Source organism: Nuphar pumila, chromosome 2 (genome assembly GCF_984573655.1).
Source record: "Nuphar pumila chromosome 2, dmNupPumi1.hap1.1, whole genome shotgun sequence".
NCBI lineage: Eukaryota > Viridiplantae > Streptophyta > Magnoliopsida > Nymphaeales > Nymphaeaceae > Nuphar > Nuphar pumila.
Genome location: NC_143250.1, coordinates 34,634,950 through 34,659,178, shown reverse-complemented (window position 1 = coordinate 34,659,178; position 24,229 = coordinate 34,634,950). Strand labels below are relative to the sequence as shown.

Here is a 24,229-nt window from a genome sequence, read left to right as displayed (position 1 = left end):
TGAAACGATGTTTTTCTTGATATTAGGAGCATAAAGAACTTTTGAAAGGTTGATGGAAGATTCGGGCAAAGGTATAATGGAGTTTCCAATATGAGAGACAGAGTGGTGTGATCCATCTCCAGTAACTATACTACTTCTACCAATGTAAGGAACAAGTTTTAGGAGCTTACCTGCATCACCAGTAACGTGAGTCGCTGCGCCAGAGTCCACATACCAAGTACCTTGCTCATTTTGTTTCAGATTCAATTCTGCTAAAGCTGACAGCAATAATTCCTTCACTTCTCCGTTGGTCCTTGTACTGTCTGTGCCTCTTTTTGCTTCAGTTTGTGTTGATTTTCCTTTATTTAGGGGATTGAACCAGCAGTTAGCTTTGATATGCCCCTTTTTATTACACAGAAAGCAGGTAGGAATTGGCCTCTGTCTTTGTGGATTGGTATATGTGTTGGGTGTAGGCAATAATCCACGACCTACTTGACCACTTCTCCCTTGTGCTCCTTTTCCCTTGATATCATAGCTTCCTCGTCCTCGTGCATAAGTAACCCTTGTAGCAAGAACTTCTTGTGCCCCAGTATGCATAGATGGTTCTTCAGAAAATCCCTTCATGTTCATCTCATATTGTAACAATTTTGCACGCAGATCTTCAAAGTTGGGCAGCTCAGGTAAACATAACAGGGAAGTAACAATCATATGATAGTCGTGTCCCAATCCACTGAGGGTTTGCTGTACCAAATCTTTATTAATTACTGTACTTCCAACAACTGCTAGTTGATCTGTGATAACCTTCATTTTGTTCAAGTATTACATGATGGTCATGGAATCCTTTCTTAACATTTGAAATTCTCTTTTAAGAAACATAATTCTGGCCTGAGAAACCTGTGAGTATGTCTGAACAAGTCTGTTCCAAAGTTGCATGGCAGTGCAGTCATCTGAAATGGCTACAAGTACCTCTTGTGACAGTGTAGATGTAATATAAGCAACTAGCGTTTGGTCTCTTTTCATCCAAGCCACAAATTCAGGATTTCTAACATATATTGTAGTAGATTCCCCTTTTATGTCCCTTTCTTCTCGTGATATGAACTCAGGAGGAACTGGAATAGATCCATCCAGATGTCCAGAAAGATCCTGACTCCTAATGAAAGGTATGATTTGCCTCTTCCAAGTCAAGAAGTTACCATTGTTTAATTTTTCAGACACGAGTTGACTGAGGAAACTTGAAGAAAGAACCGACTGGCTAGGAAGTGAATCCATGTTTCACAGTATTAAGAGTGTGTTCAGCACAATCTGTTTCTATAACTTTTTTTTTTTGGTGCAGAAACTAATTCAGATCAATGGCTATCAGATTTCTGATTTGAAACAGAGATTGAATATCTGTCAGATTTCTGATTTGTATAAGAAATTTAATATAGGATATGAAAATCACAAAAAAATTTGTGAATATGAATTCCCACTCGGTATTGACGCAAGGCTTTCAAGCTAAAGGAGATAAAATGGTAGAAATGGGGGTGTAGCTGGATCAGCTAGATCAGATCTGATCAAGGGTGCAGCTGGATCAAAAGTAGGGCCCCGATTGCGTGATTAGATCACACTGTGATCAAAACGATGAACAAGGTATATTCAACAAAGGATTTGGGTCGGAAATCTGGGCTGAGTCACTCAGTCCTCTGAGTTAACTCAGATTAGGTAGGGATTAACGTCAGACCAGTCCACGTTGTGGTTTGATCAGATTTGATTAACGTCAGATTTGATCGAGTTCAAGGGACAGAAAAAGAGTATAGATAGATCTGATTTTCGATCAGATCTGAACAATATCAAGAAGAAAAGAAGATACTAGGTCAGACGTAAACAGGGAAAAGAAAGAAGAAAAAAAAACAAACGAGATTGGGGTGACAGAAAAAGTTTTTCTTGACTCAGAAGAGAAAATCGAGAAGAGATAGATCTTTCAGACGTACCTTGGAGATCGATTCCAGTTTCAGCTGAAGCGTGGCTCTGATACCATGTTAAGTTTTCTATATTCAGGTCGTTCCACGCGTGAGAGCTGAGAAACAGAGAAAGAGAGAGAGAAAGGGAGAGAGAGAGGCTGGAGAAAACCGATACACTATATTCTTAGGGTCGGCTGCTGTGTAAACCCATTTATATTAACATGCTATTACAAATATTAGGGTACTAAAGTACCCTCATTACAATGAAATAAATTACACAATGCCATTAATGAGAAGTTAATGTCACGGGTCTGGATCTCTAGATCCACGACCCATAACAAGGGAAAACATTTCTTTTCATATCACTCACCGCATCAGAGTCTCAAGAAATGTGTTTGATGAAACCATTGTTCAGGACTCAGGAAGTGTAGATGGACACAACGAGGCTGTTGAGTGGTATCAGTCGTGGCTTGCCACTGAGTTGCTTAACTAGATAGAGACGTATGATGCTTCCCCGCGTCACAAGTCATTTGTTGAACCGAGTGAGACCGGCATTGAACCTCAGATGGAAGAATTGAGAAATGTGCAGGTTCCTAGCATGTCTACTTCAGATGCCGCAAAATTTCAAGGAATCGTCTATGTACGATGAAACAAGAATAATGATCAGCCAATTGATGTGCAGCCCAGACGAACTGGAAGAATTCGTCATCCTATTGAGAGATAGGTCAATTATAACAACTTCTCTACAGATCTGCAATTATTTGTTTCTCAGATTGAAAAGCAAGATGAACCTGTCAGTTTCTCGGATGCATACATGTCAATCAAGTAGATTGAGGCTATAAATGAGGAGATGGAAGCCTTGCATGAATGTGGAACTTGAGAGATTGTCCCTAGACCCTCAGACAAAAAATGTTGTTGGTTCTAAATGGGTCTATAAGATCAAGTATAAACCTGATGGATCCACTGAACGCTACAAGGCGAGACTTGTAGCCAAAGGCTTTACTCAGGAATACGAGCAAGACTATGATGAGACCTTTAGCCCTGTAGTCAAGATGGGAACAATTCAATTAATTTTATCTTTGTCGGTTCAGTATGGTTGGACTCTCAGTTAGCTCGATGTCAAAAATGCATTTTTGCATGGCAGTCTGAAAGAAGAAGTGTATATGGAGCAGCCCCTGGTTATGCAGAACGCAACCCCAACACATGTTTGTAAATTACGAAGAGCCATTTATGGACTAAAGCAGGTCTCTCGTTCTTGGTTTGATAGCTTTTCTGTCGAAGTTCAACGACATGGATTCATTCGATCTTACCTCGATCATTCCTTATTCATTTTTCGAGATCGTCAGGTCAGTACTTTACTCCTCATATATGTAGATGATATTATTATCACTGGGAATTCTGATGAACATATAGAAGCTACAAAGGCTCTCTTGAGTCGAAAGTTTAAGATGAAAGATTTGGGGGTTCTGCGTTATTTCTTGGGAGTTGAAGTAGATCGGCGAGATAGATATCTTTCGTTAACTCAACACAAATATACCTTGGATTTACTGGATAAGGCAGGTATGAAGGACTGTAAACCTCTGTCCACACCTAGTGTATTGAATCATAAGCTCAGTGCTCTAGATGGGGAGGCATATAGAGATCCCAGACAATATCGCAGCCTCGTGGGTATGCTTCAATATCTCACTTTCACTAGACCAGATATTGTGTACGCAGTGAATCAAGTCTCGCAATTCATGCATGATCCACGCACAGAACATATGAATGTTGTCAAGAGAATTCTTCGGTACAAAGGGAACACTTGGGGATGGCTTGGTTTATCATCAATCTAAGACTAAAGGAGAGCAACATAGACTAATTGTGTATGCAGATGTCGATTGGGCTGGAGATCCAGATGACAGAAAGTCAGTGTCTGGCTATTATATTTTTATTGATGGAAACTTAATAGCATGGAGTAGCAAGAAACAGCGTGCAGTTGCACGATCCAATACTGAGGCTGAGTATAGGTCTATGGCAGCAGCTACAGCAGAGGTTACATGGCTGAGACATCTTTTGGTAGAATTAGGAGAAACCATTCTACCCACTACTCTTTTGTGTGATAATCAGAGTGTCATCCAAATTTCCTTCAATCCCATTCATCACAGCGGTACAAAGCATATAGAGGTTGATCAACATTTTATTCGGCAAAAAGTAGAAGACAGGGAAGTTGAACCTGCTTATATTCGGACGGCTGATCAGTTGACGGATTTGTGCACTAAAGGTCTTACCAGCATCCAATTTTGGTTCTTGAAGAGCAAGTTGTCCATGGTACATGAGCATGCACAACTTGAGGGAGGATATTAAGACTGACTGGATCATTGTACACATTACGGGTTTGGGTCTGGACCCGAAACCCATGTATTTATCTCAAAGTCATTGTGTTGTTAGTATTGGGTCTGAATCTAATATAACATAATGTAATATCCAAACCCAACCTATTTTCAATATAAATATAGCATATAGGGCACGATCCTGTGTGTTGATGATCGTACCACTCGTTGCTGCAGTCTCTCTCTCTCTCTCTCTCTCTCTCTCTCTCTCTCTCTCTCTCTCTCTCTCTCTCTCTCTCTCTCTCTCTCTTAGCATCAACCCAATGTCAGTGGATACATTCTTTCAGTAATCACCGAAAGTTTGTTGAGAAGAAACGCAAAGAGATGTGTGGCCAGAGCTTATGTGAGCTTATATTCTAATGTGACATATGGAAACTCAATAGTTTTTCTCAAAAATTCATCACGAACATAGTGACAGTCATCGCAATATGTTTAGTATGCTCATGGAAATTGTGGTTGTTGGCAATGTAAATTACAGCTTTATTATCACAACACATCTTCGAAGGTTTGGACATGTCAACTCCCATATCTAAGATTTCGTAATCATACGAGCTCCATGGTTGTTGTTGTCATAGTTCTATATTAAGCTTCTATTGATGATAGTGATACATTTTGCTACTTTTTGCATCTCCAAGCAATTAATGAATCTCCTAAGAAAACACATAAACCAGTAGTTGAGATTCTATTGTTGGGATTTTCTCTCCAATCTGCATCAATATAAGCAAATAAATTCAAAAAAGATGAGGATAAGAAAAGCCCTTTAGTTACCGCATTCTTTATACATCTGACAATTCTTAACACAACACGCATATGTATTGTGGTTGGAGCATGCTAAAACTAACTGGTAGAATGAATATCATGGGCTATGTCTGGTCTAATGACAGATAAGTAGGTAAGTAACCCGACTAGTTGTCGATAAGGTGTTGGATCTTCGAGAAGAGTCTCATCTTCAAGCCTTCATTTTGCATTGATTACCTGAGGTGTCTCCATTTTATTATCATCTGAAATGTCGGACTTGTCAGAAAGATCAACCCGCAAGAGACAAAGGTGAGGTAAAGAGAGAAGAGAGGAGTCGGCGGCAATAGGGTTTTCCCTTTTCTCTTATTACTTATAAGTATTGTACAGGGTATAACATTACACAAGTAATAAAAACAAATTACAAATATGCCACCGCCCACGCATCCCGAGGTGGACCCTTGGAATATGGTGCGGGTCGGATCCATGATCCAAAACTAACAGCCTCCCTCAAGTTGAGTATGGTCTTTGATCATGCTCAACTTGTCTTTGAGTGCCCAAAACTGATGAGTGGATAATCCCTTGGTAAAGATGTCAGCAACTTGCATATCTGACCGAACATATGCAGGTTCAATTTCTTTTTCTTCCACCTTTTGTCTAACAAAGTGTTGATCGATCTCGATATGCTTCGTGTGACAATGAAGGATGGGATTGAAGGCAATATTAATAGCACTCTGATTATCGCAAAGAAGCATAGAGGACGAGATCGGTTCTTGTAATTCTTGCAGTAGATGTCTCACCCATGTAACATCGGTTGTTCTTGCTGCCATTGCACGATACTTTGCTTCAGTACTAGATCGTGTCACTGCCTTTTGCTTCTTGCTACTCCATGTTACAATATTATTGTCGATAAGAATGCAATACCCCGAAACTGATCTGCGCTCGTCAGGATCACCAGCCCAGTCCGCGTCTGTGTAGGTAAATAGTTGATGCCCTGACGTATAAGTTGTGTCCTTGGTATACATCAAGCCATCTCCAATCGTACCCTTTAAATACCGAAGGATCCTTTTTACTCCTTCCATATGTACATCTGTAGGAGCATGCATAAACTGTGAAGCCTGATTGACAGAGTATGCTATGTCAGGCCTAGTGAATGTTAAGTATTGTAACATCCCTACAACTCGACGATACAAAGTAGGATCATGATAAGTAGTGCCTTCTTTAGCACTTAGCTTATGATTTAGAAGGCAAGGTGTGCTAATTGGTTTACAATTCTCCATCCCTGTAGCAAGTAAAATATCAATAGTGTACTTATGTTGGCTCAATGTAATAGTCTCATGTCGACTATCAACTTCCACACCCAAAAAATATCGCAAGGGACCCAAGTCTTTCATCTTGAATTTAGCCATCAGCATAGACTTAACCCAAGATATGTGAACCTCATCACTCCCGGTAATAATGATGTCACCAACATATATAAGCACCCAAACAATAGCTGAATCACTTTTGAATATGAATAATGAATGGTCTAGAATACTTTTAGTGAACCCATGATGCTGGATCTCCGTGGAAAAACTTTCAAACCAAGATCGAGAAGCTTGTTTCAAGCCATAAAGAGAGCGTCGAAGTTTACAAATCCAATTGGATGGATCATGCATGCTATAACCAGGTGGCTGCTCCAATGTAAACTTCTTCCTTTAGTTCACCATGCAGAAAAGCATTTTTAACATCAAGTTGACTAAGTGACCATCCATGTTGTAACGCCAATGCAATGATAATCCTGACGGTGCCCAATTTTACTACTGGGCTGAACGTTTCATCGTAGTCCTGCCCATACTGTTGTGTGAAGCCTCGTGCAACCAGACGAGCCTTATAGCGCTCAACACTGCCATCCGGTTTGTGCTTGATCTTGTATACCCATTTGGATCCTACAACATTCTTGTTATCTGGCCTTGGTACAATTTCTCATGTATTGCATTCATGCAATGCTTCCATTTCCTCATTCATCGCCTCTACCCAGGCACGGGAATGTATAGCCTCATGAAAAGAGGAAGGTTCTGTTTCTTTGGACACTCTAGTTAGAAATGTTTGAAAATCCAAAGAGAAATTGTTATAACTTACCCAGTGATCTATAGGATGTCTAATCCGAGTGGAACGTCGTAGAGGAGTCTCATCATTGACTGGATGAGCTCTACGAGAATAAACAAGACCAGAAAAATGTGAGGATGTTGTTGTAGGAGGAATGCCTTCCATATGTGGTTCCACATCGAAAGTATAAGGTTCATTGTCTGTCAATAAAGAAGAATCCTCATAAGGCAACGAGTCATATAAAGTGAGTCACTGAGCCAATGATCATAACCGTCCTGTGTATCTGTGGAAGATGAACCCAGAGTGTCAAAATTTTCATCATCAAAAACAACATTTCTAGATACCCGAATTTTGCCTGTATGAGGATCATAACACCTGTATCCCTTATAGTCATATGCATACCCAAGAAACTTGCACTGTACAGCTCTGTCTTGAAACTTATTTCTCAATGAATGATCAATATGAACATAACATACACAACCAAAAGGATGTAGTTCTTCATATGATGGATGACAATTATAAAGAACAAAATACGGAGAATTATCTTCAAGGATGGTCATGGGCAACCTGTTGATAACGTAAACAGCTGTATGGAAAGCCTCTGTCCAAAGAGAGAAAGGAATACCCACAGTGTGCATCATGCTCAAGGTTGTCTCAACAATATGCCTGTGTTTTCTCTCAGCTACTCCATTTTGTTGAGGGGTATGAGGGCAAGAAATGTTACGTGTAATGCCATGCTCCTTCAAATATTCACTAAAATCATGGGATATGTATTCTCCCCCCATCACACTGGAAATATACAACATTGGTATTGAATTGGTTTTGGACTAGTGTATGAAACTGTTTGAATAACTTGAAAACTTCAGGTTTGTTTTTTATGAAGTAAATCCAACTAAATCGAGTGTAAGAGTCAAGAAAGAGTACATAGTATCGAGATCCAGAAAGAGAGGCAGTGGGTGCAAGACCCCAAACATCTGAGCATATAATCTCAAAAGGCTTTGTTGCTCTTTTATTGATACTATGAAAAGGAAGTACATGACTTTTGCATAAGTGACAACTTGGACATTTTGACTCTAAACTGATTGTGGGTATTAAACCTTTAGCAGACAACTTGTCAAGAAAAACTTGACTACAATGACCCAAACGGAGATGCCATAAGTCTGGCTTATTAAGTTTCAAGACTCTAGATGAAGAACTATGATCTGTAGATCGACTCAAAAATGTTGGAAAGGAAGAAGCTGAAGAAGTCACGGCTACGGAAGACGACGTCTTCAAAGGCACATGAGATTCTTCAAAGACGTACATGTTCCCGCGCCGTTCACCTTTAGCGAGTGTCTTCTTGGTGTGAAGATAAACAAAAGAAGGAGTAAATTCAACAGAAAAAATTGTTTCATCAACTAATTTTGACACAGATAGAATATTCTTTTGAATAGCAGGTGTGAGTAAGACATTTGACAAGGGTAATTGAGATTCAGGCAAAGAAAGGGAGACATTTCCAGTGTGAGAGATGGGGTGGTGAGATCCATCTCCTATGACTATAGTGTCATTTCCAGTGTAAGGAGTCAAGTGAGAAAATTTAACTGCATCAGAAGTAACATGTGCTGCTGCCCCTGAATCAAGTTCATCTGATTGAAAGTAGTCATAAGGATATTTTGTACGTCCTGTGGAAGAACCTGTCCCTGAGGAGTGTGTGCAAACGTCTGAGTTGTCTTTTGCCCTGGCCTACTATCTGGCCTCCCTGTTTTGTTCCAGTTCTGAAGATTGTACCAGCAATTTGCTTTAACATGTCCCCGCTTATTGCATAGAAAACAAGTAGGAACACGTCCCCCCTCGTGGTACACTGCCTGAGCCAATACCTCCTCCACCTGGTGTAGGTAGTAATCCTCCTTTCTTCATAGGTGTTCCATTGGGACGAGGAGGAGTAAATAAGACTCATGTTTGAATAGGTGTATGTGCCATCATCACAGGATGAGCATCATCTGACGCGTGTTCCTGATTTAAACTGACCTCATATTGCAAAAGCTTAGATTGAAGATCATCAAAACATGGAAGAACTGAGACAACCTGGAGTGTCGTGCAAAACATGTGATATTCAAGTCCAAGGCTACCTAATACCTGTTGTACCATATCCTTATCTGATACAGGACTTCCAATGGCAGCTAACTGATCTGTAATCACCCTGACATCCCCCATGAACCCTGTAATAGATTTGTTTCCTTTTCGCATGGATTGGAATTGCCACTTGAGTTGCAAAGCCCGAGATTCGGAAACCTGAGAAAAGAATGAGCTAGTCCATTCCACAACTCGGCAGCAGATTGATCATCAGAAATAGTTTGTAAAACACGATCAGAAAGTGTGGAAGTTATGTAAGCAACTAATGTTTGATCCCGTTGTACCCATATGTCATAAGCAGGATTGGTGGTTCGAAGTTGACTTACCTTCCCATCTTCACCTGTTATTTCTTGCATGATATGTGTAGGTGGGGCCGGTGATCGGCCATCTAGATGCCCATAAAGACCATGACTGCGAATAAAAGGCACAATCTGACGCTTCCAAAGTAAGTAGTTATCATGGGATAACTTGTGGGTCATGAGGTGAGTAAGAAAACTAGGGTTCAACTTGGAATCCATGGATTATATGAAGAATGAGATGCAATAACAGATAGGAAATAGGAATGGGATGATACCAAAATAGAATGTTGAATGTCGACTGTACTGACAGTGTATTGAGGGAAAAACAACAATGTTGTGTGCTGAAAATAATATCAATGCCTTCGTCACAGAGAAGTAGTGACGTGCGAACCAGAAAAATATTGGACAGAAATATTTTTGGGGAGAAAATCAAAGATTCGGCAGACTGGAACAGAATATTAAGACGTGCGTACCAGAAAATTATTGAAAATGAAAAGAACCGAAAGAGAAACTAGAATGATGTGAAAGAGGATTAAGGTAAAAAGAGAAAGAAATAAATCTGATTAAGGAAAAGGGACAAAAATAAATCCTACGTCCTTTAGAAGCACGTGCTGGTCCTTATAGGTCTTCTAGATGATTGATTTCCGTGCCTGTGCTCTGATACCATGTCAGAAAGATCAACCTGCAAGAGACAAAGGTGAGGTAAAGAGAGAAGAGAGAGAAGAGGGGAGTCGGCGGCAATAGGGTTTTCCCTTTTCTCTTATTACTTATAAGTATTGTACAGGGTATAACATTACACAAGTAATAAAAACAAATTACAAATATGTCACCGCCCACGCATCCCGAGGTGGACCCTTGGAATGTGGTGCGGGTCGGATCCATGATCCAAAACTAACATGACTTAGCACAAATATCAGCAACAAGCTTCATTTGAGAAAGAACATACCCTATAGGAGAGTAAGCAACTTCAATACATAAGAAATATCATAAAAAACTCAAATCAGACACATTAAAATTTTCTTTTAAAACAATTTAATATCAATAACTCCATGTTTGTCACTTTCAGTTATAATTATGTCATCTACGTACAGTAGAAGAATAACAACCTTAGAATATGTATTTTTGACAAAAAGAGCAGTGTCAGTATATCAAGAATGAAAACCCAGATGAGTCATTACATTACTAAATCTATCATATCCGGCCTTAGGAGCCTGTTTAAGATCGTACAAGGCATTTTTAAGTCTAAGAGTTTCACCTTTTTCAATACCAAATCCCGTCGAAGGGTCCATATAAACCTCATTTAATTTACCATTGAGAAACGCATTTTTAACATCAAGTTGGTATATGGCCCATTTTTTAATAGATGTCACGGCTACGAGGGTCCTAACGCTGGTCATCCTAGTTATCGGTACAAAGGTTTTTTATAGTCAATTTCGTATTCCTGGGAATATCCCTTGGCCACTAACCTATCTTTATATCTTTCTAGGGAATTATACCTCATTGGATTTACGAAATTTTGCAATGTTGGCACATATTTTGAGCTCAACATTATTCATAAACTATGCAAGAATTTTTATATGATTACTTTTCAAATTTTCTACCTTAGATTGATGATCTTGAATAGCTTTAATATGAGCATCTCCTTCTAAAGCTTTCTCTTAATTTCCTTCAAGTTTGGTGAGCTTGAGTTGAGCCTCCAGGAAAGTGCCCATCAGATATCCCAAAAGCTTATTTTCTTTGAGGTTATTTTCCATTGTGAATGCCCACACGATGTAGTTGGAACCATGTAGCATGAAGGAGAGATCAATTTTATGTTCAAGCTCCATTTTGAATGACAGAAGATATAGAGATAGAGAAGTGAGGAATGTGAAAGTGCACATCCACTTGAATCACAGTAGTCACCACAAACACCAATTTTATGTTCATGCTCCATTTTGAATGATAGAAGAGATAGAGGAGAGGAATGTGGAAGTGCATATCCACTTGAATCACTGTAGTCACCACGAACACTTTTGGATGGTTTTCCAAAATCAAGAACACTTGATGGACACTTTCCACAAGACCAAGTGCACTATGGTTCTGATACCATGGAATGAAGTATGCGAAATTAAATCAAAGTACAAAAGCACGTACCCAAGTCCATAAATGGATAATACAAAGGCATGAAGGTACAATACAAGCACAAAAGTGCACACAAAGACTTCAAAGAGTCTTAGGACAAGAACAAAAGTAAAAAAATATAAGCTTTATTGAATGGACATGCATAAGAAAGCATTAGAATACAAGAGGGGTTAACCCCTATTTATACAAGAAAGGAACATGAACTCTATTGGGAAGCTCCCAATAGAGTTGTTGGGAGCCCCCAATGATTACAAATGTGACCGTTGGAAAGTCCCAACGACTCTATGGTCCTTTGACCATAGAGCCCATGCTCTACTACATAGACTTTAAATAATAAATAAAATAAAATAAAAAGTAAAAATAAAAGAAAAGATAAAAAACTTAAATTATGGAAAAGGACCAAAATGCCCTTCAAGGGCAATACAAATAAATAACAACTACATATATATGATTATATATATAACCTATTTTAACATCTGCTGCAACAGTGCAGGCATGATAACTGTTGCTGACATCAGCACACCCTACTGACATCATTTCTGGTGCCTTCTTTTAGTGTTGTGCTTTGATTTCTCAAGCCCTCTTTCTCCATTTTCTTTATTTCTTTAGTTACATCTTTCTCTTATCATATCAATCTCTGTAACTTATGCTCCTTTTTTCCCTTCTTTTCCTTTTTCTATCCCTCTTATTATACCCCATCCATCTTACTATCCCAATTATTTCTTCAATCTTTCTTGCCATCTATAACTGTTGCTCCCTTTATAGCAATAATATGATGCTATGTTTGGGAAGAAATCTTGCCCTTCTACCTTTTCACGTCATGTGCTGTTTACAAGTAACAATAATGCTTTGAGAGGTGGAAGAGGTAGGGGACGGAACACATTTTGAAGTACAGGATGAGTTCATTTCTGTAATGCTGGTCACAGTATTCGTCTCATGTCAAATCAACAATCATTGAACCCTAGACATGGTATATGGCTTATGAGCAGATAGTGAGAATCATGAAAAAAAAAACTGATAAATAAATATTAACCTAGTGTAACATAGATAATAGATTGGCTCTAACCAGGACAAGCCCACCCACCCCCACCACCCCTTCAATGATGAACACCATAGTACTTGAGCAACTGCACTTGAATGGAACAAAGCATTGTCAATGAGTAGAAAAGACAAGGGAGTCAGCCTAGAAACATGCATAGTTGCACTTGCCCACAAGGGCTCCACTCATCTAGTAGGGGTGACTCATGAAAGTCACCAAGCTGAATGCACGTCATGAGTTCAAAGCCCATGGGCATGCATCCCTTGCCGCAATATCAAAGCTTGGTGTGCTCCCTTGTGGGCAAGGGGACCTGGGTTTTACACCAATGGCCTTGCAATCAGTGAGGTGGTTTGCACTGATTATCAAACAAAACATGCATAGTTGCACTTTGTTCAATAAGACCATTGTTTGACTTCAACAACTAAAAAATCAATGTTACTAATATAAAATTCTCATATTAAGATACTTCAATAAACCAAGCACAACTGCACCCCACGAATGCATAGCTGTTTCAAGAACTAGGATAAGAACATTAAGCATAGAATGGTTAAAAATGTTAATATATTTTTAGTAAATAATTGCATGTCTGATAGACAAAGGGAATAAGGAAAATTACCAGTCCTATTCCTATACCATAAATGAGGCGCCCAATCATCAGGACAGCAAAATTGGGTGCCAGTGCAGTTGCCAGGGCTCCAATGATGTACAACATAGAGGAGACAATTAACTCCCTTCGTCTACCTTCAAATAAAGCTTTTAGCTGTTAGAATCTATCAAAAATGTGGGATATATGATTCAAAATACTGTGCTAGGCAAACAAAGAGGGAACTAACCTAAGAAATCTGCAACATTGAATGCTACAATTGATCCAATCAAGGCTCCATACACTGAACCACTGACCTGAACATCATTCAAATTCAATTATAAAAGTATAAATGCAAAAGAAAAAAAATCTGACAATCATAAGACTGCTTAAAGAAACTTCATAAAGGCGTAAGATAAGAAGATGTGCAGTTGCATTCTTATACAAGGACAGGAACTCACCACAAGCCCAAGTTCCACCGAAGATAAATTATACCATGTTGTTCCACTCAACTCAGCAGACTACAAAGCCATGAAAACACATTATAAAAATATATAAGTAATTTTTTACAACAAAATTCCATCTGCAAATAACTAAAGAAAAGATACAGTGAGCCTCTCTCTCTCTCCATGTTCTGTGAGCGGCGTAGGATATGGAGAAGGGGTTTGAGCTGGTTGCAGTTGTGTTGTTGCATGGATTAGAAGGCAATAAAAATACTGGACAAATCTCTGTCTGTCTCAATTACAGTAAAAAAGAGCTTGCCACACAAAATAAATACATGGCGCCCCCTTCTTACTTGACAACATCATTTTACTTAGCTTCAGAAGAAAAGGCCATCCCCAAAATTTGAGACACGACTCATACAAGCACAGAAGTAAATTGATAACGTGTAACATGCTTCATGCCAACAAAACCATCTAAGGCCAAAACTTTGTCAGTAAAGCAAAAGCGGCAAATAGGCTGCATATGAACTGCAAAAAAAGGAAGTGCCAAGACAGCAAAATGATCCTATGAAATTATGAATAAAATAAATGTTGTGCCATTCATGTCAGAAGGAGAGAGCAACCAAGTCCAATACTAGCTACAGTAAGCAATGTCAACATTCTGTTACACAAGAAAATTTTTGCACAAAGATGGAGTGAAATGGGAAAAGCCGCTCACACCATAAGGTCTAGCATTGGTCAAGAAGGGTATCATCTTCCATGCAAATAAAAGTGTGTTATTATTTAGTGTTAGTTTGAGTTTAATGCATCTTTTCCTTTTCAAACCAGAGATAATCCAATAAACATTATGTTAAAATATTGTGTATATATTTATACCTAACTGATATATATATATTTATACAATATATGTATATCAGGGGTATTTTGGTCATTTCATAATATATATTTTAGTACAGTCCATTAGGGACTGTGAGGACTTTTTTGTTTTATTTATTTTTCTGTTTTTTATTGTAAATCCAAATGGACTGTTGGGGTGACAGTCCAACTAGTCGTTTGACTGCCTCCCTAAAAGGCATGTGAGGCTCTATAAATACAGCCTCACCTCTCCACGCAAACTTATGCTTTTCTAAAGCATTTCAAGTGCTAATATAATATTTATTTTTCTATTATGCTCTTGTGGGCTTTGTGCCTTTGTGCTCTTGTGGATTTTGTGCTTTGTGTATCTCTTTTATGAGATTGTCATCGGTCCATTAGAGACCATATTATATTTGTGCATTTGTGTAGCCTTTGGTTGGCATTGTAATTGTACACTCTTGTTTCATTACATGGTATTAGAGCTAGGCACTAGGAGTAGTGAAAGTTATCTTGGGATTGCTCTCCTTGTGGTGGTGCTCTTCAACCTTTAGTCCTCAACCACTCCTACACAAGTCTTCTTCATTATGGGACAAAGAGATTCTACCTCCGTTATCTCCTACAAGCTCAACGAAAACAACTATTTGATGTGAGTGATCGCTATGAAAAATCACATCAAAGGTAAAAAAAACTTTGGGGTTTTGTTAGTGGAACCATTAATGAACCACAACTTAAATTGACAAGAAGAGAAGGAGATCAACTCAAAGCTCTATCCGAAGAAGAAAAAGAGAAAACTTTGCAAGAATATCAAAACAAGTTGGAGGATTGAGAAGCTAGCAATGCTCAAATTCTCTCATGGTTCATGAATACCATGGAGTTCAAAATCACCACCATCATCATCAAATTTAAAAGGGTATGTGATGCATGAATTTTCCTAAAGAGCACCTTCATCCAAAAGGATATGGCTAGGCTATATTATCTTCAAGAATATGTACGTAATACCAAACAAGAAGATAAAAGTGTAAAAGACTTTTATGGTATTTTATCTCCTATTTGGGATGAACTAGCTATGTTAGAACAAAAAGGGGAAGGTTCGGCTATTGAAATGAGAAAATTACAAGTTGAAAGAGAAACCATTTTTTCTTTTCTTTATGGTTTCCGACCAGAATTTGAACAAGTTAGGTCATCCTTGCTTCATAGGACTTCGACTCCTATAAGTGCTCTTGCTCAAATTTGCCAAGAAGAAACAAGACTTGGAATGCACAAGTCTAATGATGAAGTTTTTGTCGTATCAAGACCCAAAAATTTTGTAAAAACTTATAAACCACCTCACTTTGAAAGAAAATTTAATAGAGAAGGACATAATGGGGGAGGATACAAAGGAACTTACAATGTCAAAGGTAAAATTATTTGTCATCATTGTACGAAACCGGAGCATATAAGACCCGATTGTCCCAAGTTCAAGAAAGTGACCATCGTAAGTGAAGAACCTCAAGAATCAAAGAAACGGAACAACTTCAATGATTTGACAAATGCCTAAATAGCAGAGGCAGTCTCACAAATTCTTAAAATCACTCCTACATCTGGCTCTGCCATCTCTTCTTCTCCTCCGGGTAAGTCTTCTTGGATTTTGGATTCGAGAGCCTCTTTTCACATGACTCATAATGAGTCTCTATTATTCAATTGCACTAATTCATATTTTTCATGTGTATCAACCGCCGATGGTACTTCTTTAAAAGTTAAAAGTATAGAAAACCTCAATAATATCTCAAAAAACTTTTTTGTTCCAAATGTGAAGGTTATTCCAAAATTAGATTTAAACCCTTTTTCGGTATCTCAAATTTTTTATTATGGGTGTAAAGTATTCTTCTCATCTAAGGCTTGGGTGCAGGATCTTCAGACAAAAAAGCTGATTGGGCAAGGCTATAGAAGAGGAGATCTTTACTATATGAATTTCTTATGTTTACCCAAAAACTCTTTTTGTAATCATGTCAAAGACATTAATTTAGATCTTTGGCATAAAAGGTTAGAACATCCAAGATGTAAAACCCGAAATTTTTATTTTAAAAATAAGTTAAATTATGCAAATTGGGCCTAGATCCAGTTTCGGATCTAAGATCCATAAAGGATCCATATGTAAATTGTATCATATTTAAAATATATATATATGTGTGTAATTTAATAAATCAATAAAAAGATTTATAAGATTATGCAAGGGATCCATAGCTGGATCCATTTGGACCCAGCCTATGGATCCACTTTGCAATGGGTTGCAGGTCCAAACTTGTGGACCCTAGTAATCAGGTGAACATGCACCAGGTCCCGGGTTCGGACCCAAGTCATGTCCCTTGTAGTAGGTAGGTTACGAAAAGAAAAAAAAATAAATGTTTACTTTTAAAAAAAAAAAAACAAGAAAGCTCTTGGACCCGGGTCGGACCCGACCCGGATCCGTAACCCGATAGGGTTTTTTAAAACCCTATATCGGGCTGTTTTTGTTTTAAAAGAAGGAAAGAGCAAGAATCGTGCCTAGGGCACGATTCCTGCCCTTTCTAAAGGAGGAAAGGATGGAAAGGGGGGGGGGGGTCGGCTGGCGTAACCGATCCCCACCCATCTCGGCATGGAGGATGGAGGGGTTCGGCGATAAAAGGGTAGTGGAAGAGGGTGGTCTCCCCCTCTTCCCGCGTCTCTCTCTTTCTCTCTTCCCTCATCCCTCTCTCTTTCGGTCTGGGTGCGTGCGCCGGAGGGTGGAAGATCGCCGGAAAGCTGCAGCCACCAGCAGCCCTCTTCTCCTGTCCTCTTCCCTTGCGTGCGACCATCACGACACCGGAGCAGTCGAGGCCGGTGGAATAGCTCGCCTCCTCACGTCAGCCGCAACCCCCAAAACGTTGGATTGTAGAGGTACGGGCTCTCTCTTTTGAAATCGGGTGAGAAAATGGGTATGGACTGGATTCCATGTAATCTTTTTGGGAAATATCATCCTGAAATTTCTGTTTTTCTCTTTTGGGCTAAGTGGATTAGATTAGAAAAAATTTAGAGGTTAGAAATTTTGGCACGTTACATCCAATGTTTTACACTTTGGTTTTTCCTATATCTGGCCCTTTTCTAGATGTTGTATGACTGGTAGTGTAGAAATTATTGGACGCATATATTGTGCTGTAAAAGTTTACGGTATCGCATGAAAAAAAAAAACACCGTGAGCATGCACCTTCAATGGGGTGTGGCTGTGTCTTAAGAAAAATAAAATAAAATCCATGTACTTGTGCTCTAAAGGCAGTGCCTTGCAGGTGCGCCTGTAGACCAGTCAAATTCTAAATGAAATATGCTTTCTTTTTGGGTCTTGGATTCAAGGCTTTTGCCTAATCCTGCTATGTTGTGTTTCTTGTGTCCTCTAATATTTTTGTCGTCTTTGCCATTCACATATGAAATCACGGTCCAGATTTTTCATGATTTAAGGTTTTATAAATACTGAAAGGTTAGAACGATTTACATTAAGATTGGGGAGAAGTTCTTATCTACATATAAATCATTTCTGTAAATATGACTCTTCAAATCTTAATGTGGGATAATACCTAGTTAAAATTATTGCAAAGTAGCTGACTTCTTGTTGTATTATATGGAAAGAAGTTGGTGTACCTGTTTTAGTTTATGCTTAAAATTTTCAAATTTGAATGAGGCTCACTGTCCACTTAGTGTAAAATTTAACTGCATGAGAATTATCTATCTTGACATATGGGCAATATTTCTTTTTGGATTTGAAATACAGTATGTTTATGTACTTTCTGTTTTTGGTCTTAACTTACTGAAATATCTAAATGTGCATGCACTGGGCAGTTGGATTAGTTGAGAACAAATCCTGTCGACATCACAAAGGATGTCCTTTAGTTTGATGTATTTTTAACTGGGCCTTGTTATCTGTGTCATACCCTGGTTTTTTTTTCTTTGTGGGTCTCGCTGCACCTGCCAAGTGCTGGCAGATTCCACCTGAAAAAAAAAAAAAAAAAAAAGTTATGTGCTGAGCTGTGTGCATCAGCAGGTCCAGCCTACCGGGTTGGCTGGGTGGGGTTGTTTTTGTGCCAAACCCAGCTGATCGGGTTGGCTAGGTCATTGCTTCTCAAATAAGACTACATTATACCTGTGTTAGTCCAGCTTTGCATGGTTATATTGTTCTTTTTATATATATTTGTAACGACCCCAACTCATCCACTCGAAAATGCGGAATTTTTTTTTTTTATTCCCAGAGACCTGGGGCCTTTACAGTTCCACTCACCGCTGGATAACCACACACCACGATAGAGCTTACACTTATCTTCCAAACCAACATCAAAATCATTATTCATTTATTGAAAAACTGATAAACATGTCTAGAGACACTTGCATAATGAATTACTGAAAGTGCAACATCAATTAATAGAACCAAAAAGGAAAACAAAAATAAAGCCATGATGTCCCTCTAAGATGTATTCATCAAGTGCGTAACACCCGTGACTTGCCCAGACACCAGTCGCTTCAATGAGTTTCTGCTCTTGTGAAAAACCATAAAAAGGAGGGGTCAGAAATCCAAAGGATTCTGCGTACAGATCCCTCTAATGAAAATAAATGAGCATAAAGAACACAAGTACAATTTTATGCAATTCTCCTTGAGGAAAAGCAATTATTACATCTACTCAATCCAACTTAAGCATCCATGCAACATCATTTAAGTATGCATAAACTTTCATCAATAACAGGTATTCACTTCGAGTAAGCAGGGTATTCTACATACATTAAAGAGTAACCATCACCCATCAACAACATATATCAGGGAAAAGAAACAGACCATGCCTGATGTAATGCATAGCAAAATTATGCATGATATATGTGTAATGTATGAACACCTTATTTTCTTTTATTTAAGTTCATGTTTCCATATGCATGCCCTATTAAATGCATACAATTTTAAGTTCCTCTTTTTAATTCCATCGCCCGCGGATACACCAAACGGGTAAAATCCCCGAGGTCAAGTTAGGTTCCCAGGGTAGCTTCGCACACAATTTATATTTTATTACTGGGTTCCCACTTAGCTCTCGACCGAATCACCTTCGGAACACTAGACCTCCACATCTAATGTCGGGGACACAAGGGACACCCCACGCCCACAAGTGCCACTTCCTTGGTACCATAACCTCACAGCTGTGACTAACACACCACTCCCGGGTAAAGTGGTGGATTCTCCCTAAAACCGTGGCCAGGAGAAGAACCTCAATATCGGGTTCAGGGGCAACAACGCACACGGAGTTTTTGTATCCTCACAGTCTCCCCAAGACCGGATAACTAAGATTCTCATACTCCAGATGAGATATCTCACAATGTATATTACACTGTTCTTGTTTCATTATATTTTTATTAAAGTCGATTCTTTAAGTTTACAACCCCATATGCAAAAGTAAAGTGAAAACCCGCATCCTCCCTTGCGGGAACCCTTACGGGACTCCAGCCCGTGAGGACAACGGGAACAGTGTAGTAGTGTGCCCTACCAACTTGTGTGGTTTGAGTGATGCTATTAAACATATCATTTTTACATTCTCACTACGTGTACTACCTCCATCACATATGGGTATCCACCAATACATATCTCCTGTGAGTATGTGCACGCGAATAAACCCCGCAATTTCGCATACTTATGTTAAATGAGACATCAATAGTCTAGTAGAAACATGACTATACATTTTACACGCATACTCATAACACTACTCATTCCCATCAAAATGTACATCTATTAAAAACTCATACTCCTCCTGTCAAACCGAACAATATATCACTGAAGAAGAATAGCAGGAATCATATATTATTTTATTTTTTTTTATTTTTTTTTTAATAAACAAATCCAGCCCATCCGACCTTGTCGGCTGGGTCTGACAGCATATGCACAGGCCCGGTCTGGGCCTGTGTATGCTGTCAAGACCTAAACAGCATAAAGAAAATCCCCTTTATGAAATTCTGTATATATATTATTTCTTTTTAATCCTGCGAAACCCAGCCGACCCTATCGGCCGGGCCCAACAGAATACACACAGACCCAGTTTGGGCATGTGTGTGCTGCGAGTAAACAACATCTTACATGTTTAACAACTATTTATGTATATATTTTCCTGTAACATCTGTACCACAAGCCAGCAAAATCAAGTCATTCATCACATGGAATAGACTACAGATTTCTCTCTAATTTAACTGTACCATGAAGACATTATTTCGATAATATTCAATCATATGTAAGAAAAATAAAGAAAGCAAGAGTGTGAATGGATAACATGATTTCAAGCCCATCTCAAGCGAAACTCCATCCTGAAAGAACATGAACTGTACTATCAGCCTAGTGTGATCTCAGCCCACGACAACAAGGTAAAAATAAGCAGGCCAATATACACACTTGAAGTCTTAAACAAAGCACAAGCTGCATTGTGAAAAGGCAATCCAACATAGGTTCATAAACACCCATTACTTGGTGGAACAACTCAGCGTGAACCCGACACGGATGTGTCCCTAATCATATGTAGAGTTCTCCCCCTACTTCCATTTAGACTATTCCAGAATATGCAAGAAGCTACACAGGGTTTTATCCATGGGTCCTAACATAAAAGGAATCCCACTACCGATACCCAGCCCATAGCCCCTTAAGAAAGTTTCTTAACGTAAGCCCACAATTCCAAATTTTTCCTTTACAGACAAACAAAAATTATCACTATTGAAAAACATGCACAGGCTGATCAAATTTATGAAACATACAAAAAAAGAAATGACTAACGTCACATTCGAGTCAAAGATGTCAATGCACTTATCAATGCCAAGCAAGAACATCAGAATACTGAACCTAAAACCCCTTGTTTTTTTTTTTGTTTTTTTTTGTTTTTTTTTTGCTTTACCTGAGATCCCAGGCCAACACCCAGCCGATTGACTGAGTCGGTTGGGCCTGCCCTGGCCTTGCCACAACCAGCACCTGTACCCAACCAACCGGGTCGGTTGGGTCCCTGCCAAAACTAACACCACGCCCAGCCGACTGCGTCGGCTGGGCCTGTCGCCTACCACCATCAACTAAAGTGATGACCCCAAATCCCCTTTATTTTTATTTTTCAGGGTTTCCATCCTAAGGAAAAACACAAAATCGAACCAGGGTTTCGATTTCTCATCCATTTCCATGAGAGGGGACCCGTACCTCTTACGGTGATTTTCCGGTGGCCGGAGACGGCTGTCGCAGAGGGGTGCCGACTGGTGACGCTCCTTCCAACCGCCGTGAAGGGAGATGCTCGAGGGGCCCTTGACGCCTGTGGTTGGCCGGTGATGGGCTCCTTCCTCCGGCGTGCGCACACACAGCGAGAGAGAGAGAGAGAGAGAGAGAGAGAGAGAGATCTTTGGGGAAACAAAAAGCGAGAGGGGGAAACCCACCCGAGAGCCCCCCCCTGCTTTTGAAAGGGATAGCCCGACAAGGTCGGGGCCGAACCTCCCGCCGGCGGCTGCACCTCAAGGCCTCCTCCCCCATGCGATACCGTTAGGGTTCTCTCTCAGAACCCTAACCTCTGAGTCCCTCTTTTGCTCCAGACTTATCGGGCAACCCTTATCGGGTTGCCCCTTCTTCTACTTTTTTTTTTCAGATTTTATCGGGCAACCCTTATCGGATTGCCCCTTACACTTATAAGCCCTGTTACACAAGGCTCGGCTCGGGTCCGGACCCGAGACCCGTAAGCCAACCCCAATGATATGGATCCACAGTTGGATCCAAATGGATCCAACTGGGGATCCCCAGATTAACCTTATAAAAAAAAAGTTTATTTTATTATTTTTATTTCCTTTTTGGTTGACACTATTTATAACTGCTTGCCCCTTTATGGGTCCTAGATCCGAAATGTGGATCTAGGCCCAAATTGCCTATTTTATTTTTTTGAAATATTTTATAAGATAAATAAAAAATTTAGTAGCAACATTTTTCGGTTTTTACAATATTCATGTGTAAGTGGTCATTTGCTTCATAATTGTTAAATTTCTTAGTAGCATAATGGATTTATGTCATGCATCCTGTCATACCTATTTACACGGTGATTAAGAGGCATATGGACGTGCAAAGATTGTTAGCAATACACCCATGTAATCGGTATGACACAAACGTTAGGGGTGTTATCATAATTTAGCTAAACATGTAAATGTTTTCGGTTGTTATCATACAGGCTGTTTGCCAAGGCTTAAACTAAAATATTTTAGGCTGAGTTAGATTAGCTTGTGTAAGGTTCAGTTCTTGAAATTTTCATATTTATGCTTACCTGATATGCAGACCTATGTGTGTAAGAGCATGACATGTTTTGTTTCCATGCATCTCACACATTAAGCTAAAATTAAAGTATTTGGTACAAAGCTACATCTTATGCATATCGCACACTAACTTGATGTATTGACACGTGCACCACCACTTGAATGTTCACATGCTGATTAAGATGTGTAATTCCATCAAAGTGTGTATGTGACATGAACATGTACGTTAAAGCATGCATTGACATGAATGCATAGGTTAAATAAAATCATACATGGGATATGAGCATGTGTATGGAATGAAAGCATTTAATGGAAGCATGCATCTTTAACTTGTACATGTGCGAACTCATGCATATGTTTATAAATTTATTGTTTTATGCACCAAAAATTTGTATACACAAATGAGCACTGAAAAGCATGTGAAAAATAATGCGTGGAGGCATGCGATTCATGATTTTTGCTTATGAATGCATTGATGGTCAATTGGATCATCAGGGGCTGGGTGAGCCTCGAGAACCAGTTGTTCTCTATTTTAATTATTTTTTATGCATTGCAACAAATCAAAGGTGATATTATTGTTTTACCACACTGTTCTATGTGATCACGGGCTGTGGTCCCGTGAAAAAACTTAGCATGCTGATGTGCAAGCTTATGTTATTAATTTTGCATGTAAATTTGCAAATGTAAAGGAAATGAATTAATAACCAGATAAAAGAAAGTAAAGAACAGTGTAATTCACTTTCTCTTTGATGTCCCTGCTTTAGCGTGGGAATCTTGGATATTGCGGTTTAGGGAAAACCGTGAGGATACAAAAACTCTGTGTGCGTTTTGTTGCCCCTGAACTCGATATTGAGGTTCTTCTCCTGGCCACGGTTTTAGGGAGAATCCGCCACTTTACCCGGGAGTGGTGTGTTAGTCACAGTTGTGAGTTTGTTTTAGTATACCAAGAAAGTGGCGTCAGTGGATGCTGTTTTCCCTGGTGTCCCCGACTTTGGATGCTGTTTTCCAAGGTTCTGATTGATGGTGTTGTTTCCTGATATCGGTCGAGGGCTAAGTTTGGAACCCGGTAATAAAATACAAATTTTGTGTAAAGTTACCCTGGGAACCCTACTTGACCTCGGGGTTTGTACCCGTTTGGTGTATCCGCGGGCTACTGTAATTAAAAAGAGGAACTCAAGGATGTGTGCATTTAATAGGACATGCATATGGAAAGAGGAAAACTTAAATGGAAGATAATAAATGGTTCATGCATTGCACATAAATCATGCATATTCTTGCTATGCATTAGTTCATGCATGTTTACCTGTTCACTTGGTTGTTTATATTGATCATTGTATGATGTTGACCTCTTTTACCTTTAATTGCCTTATTGATTAAGTTGTGATCAATGTT

The 24,229-nt window shown here is 39.2% G+C and overlaps 1 protein-coding gene across 1 annotated transcript in view; it reads right to left on the bottom strand.

Moving 5' to 3' along the window:
- LOC149845223 (D-xylose-proton symporter-like 2) overlaps positions 1 to 24,229 on the bottom strand; it is a 159,814-nt gene that overhangs the window by 92,555 nt on the left and 43,030 nt on the right. Inside the window, exons 4-6 of the mRNA XM_089995619.1 lie at positions 13,727 to 13,786; positions 13,516 to 13,582; positions 13,299 to 13,423 (exon numbers count right to left, since the gene is read on the bottom strand). Of these exons, the coding sequence (XP_089851745.1) occupies positions 13,299 to 13,423; positions 13,516 to 13,582; positions 13,727 to 13,786 (252 nt within the window). The remainder of the gene's footprint in view (positions 1 to 13,298; positions 13,424 to 13,515; positions 13,583 to 13,726; positions 13,787 to 24,229) is intronic.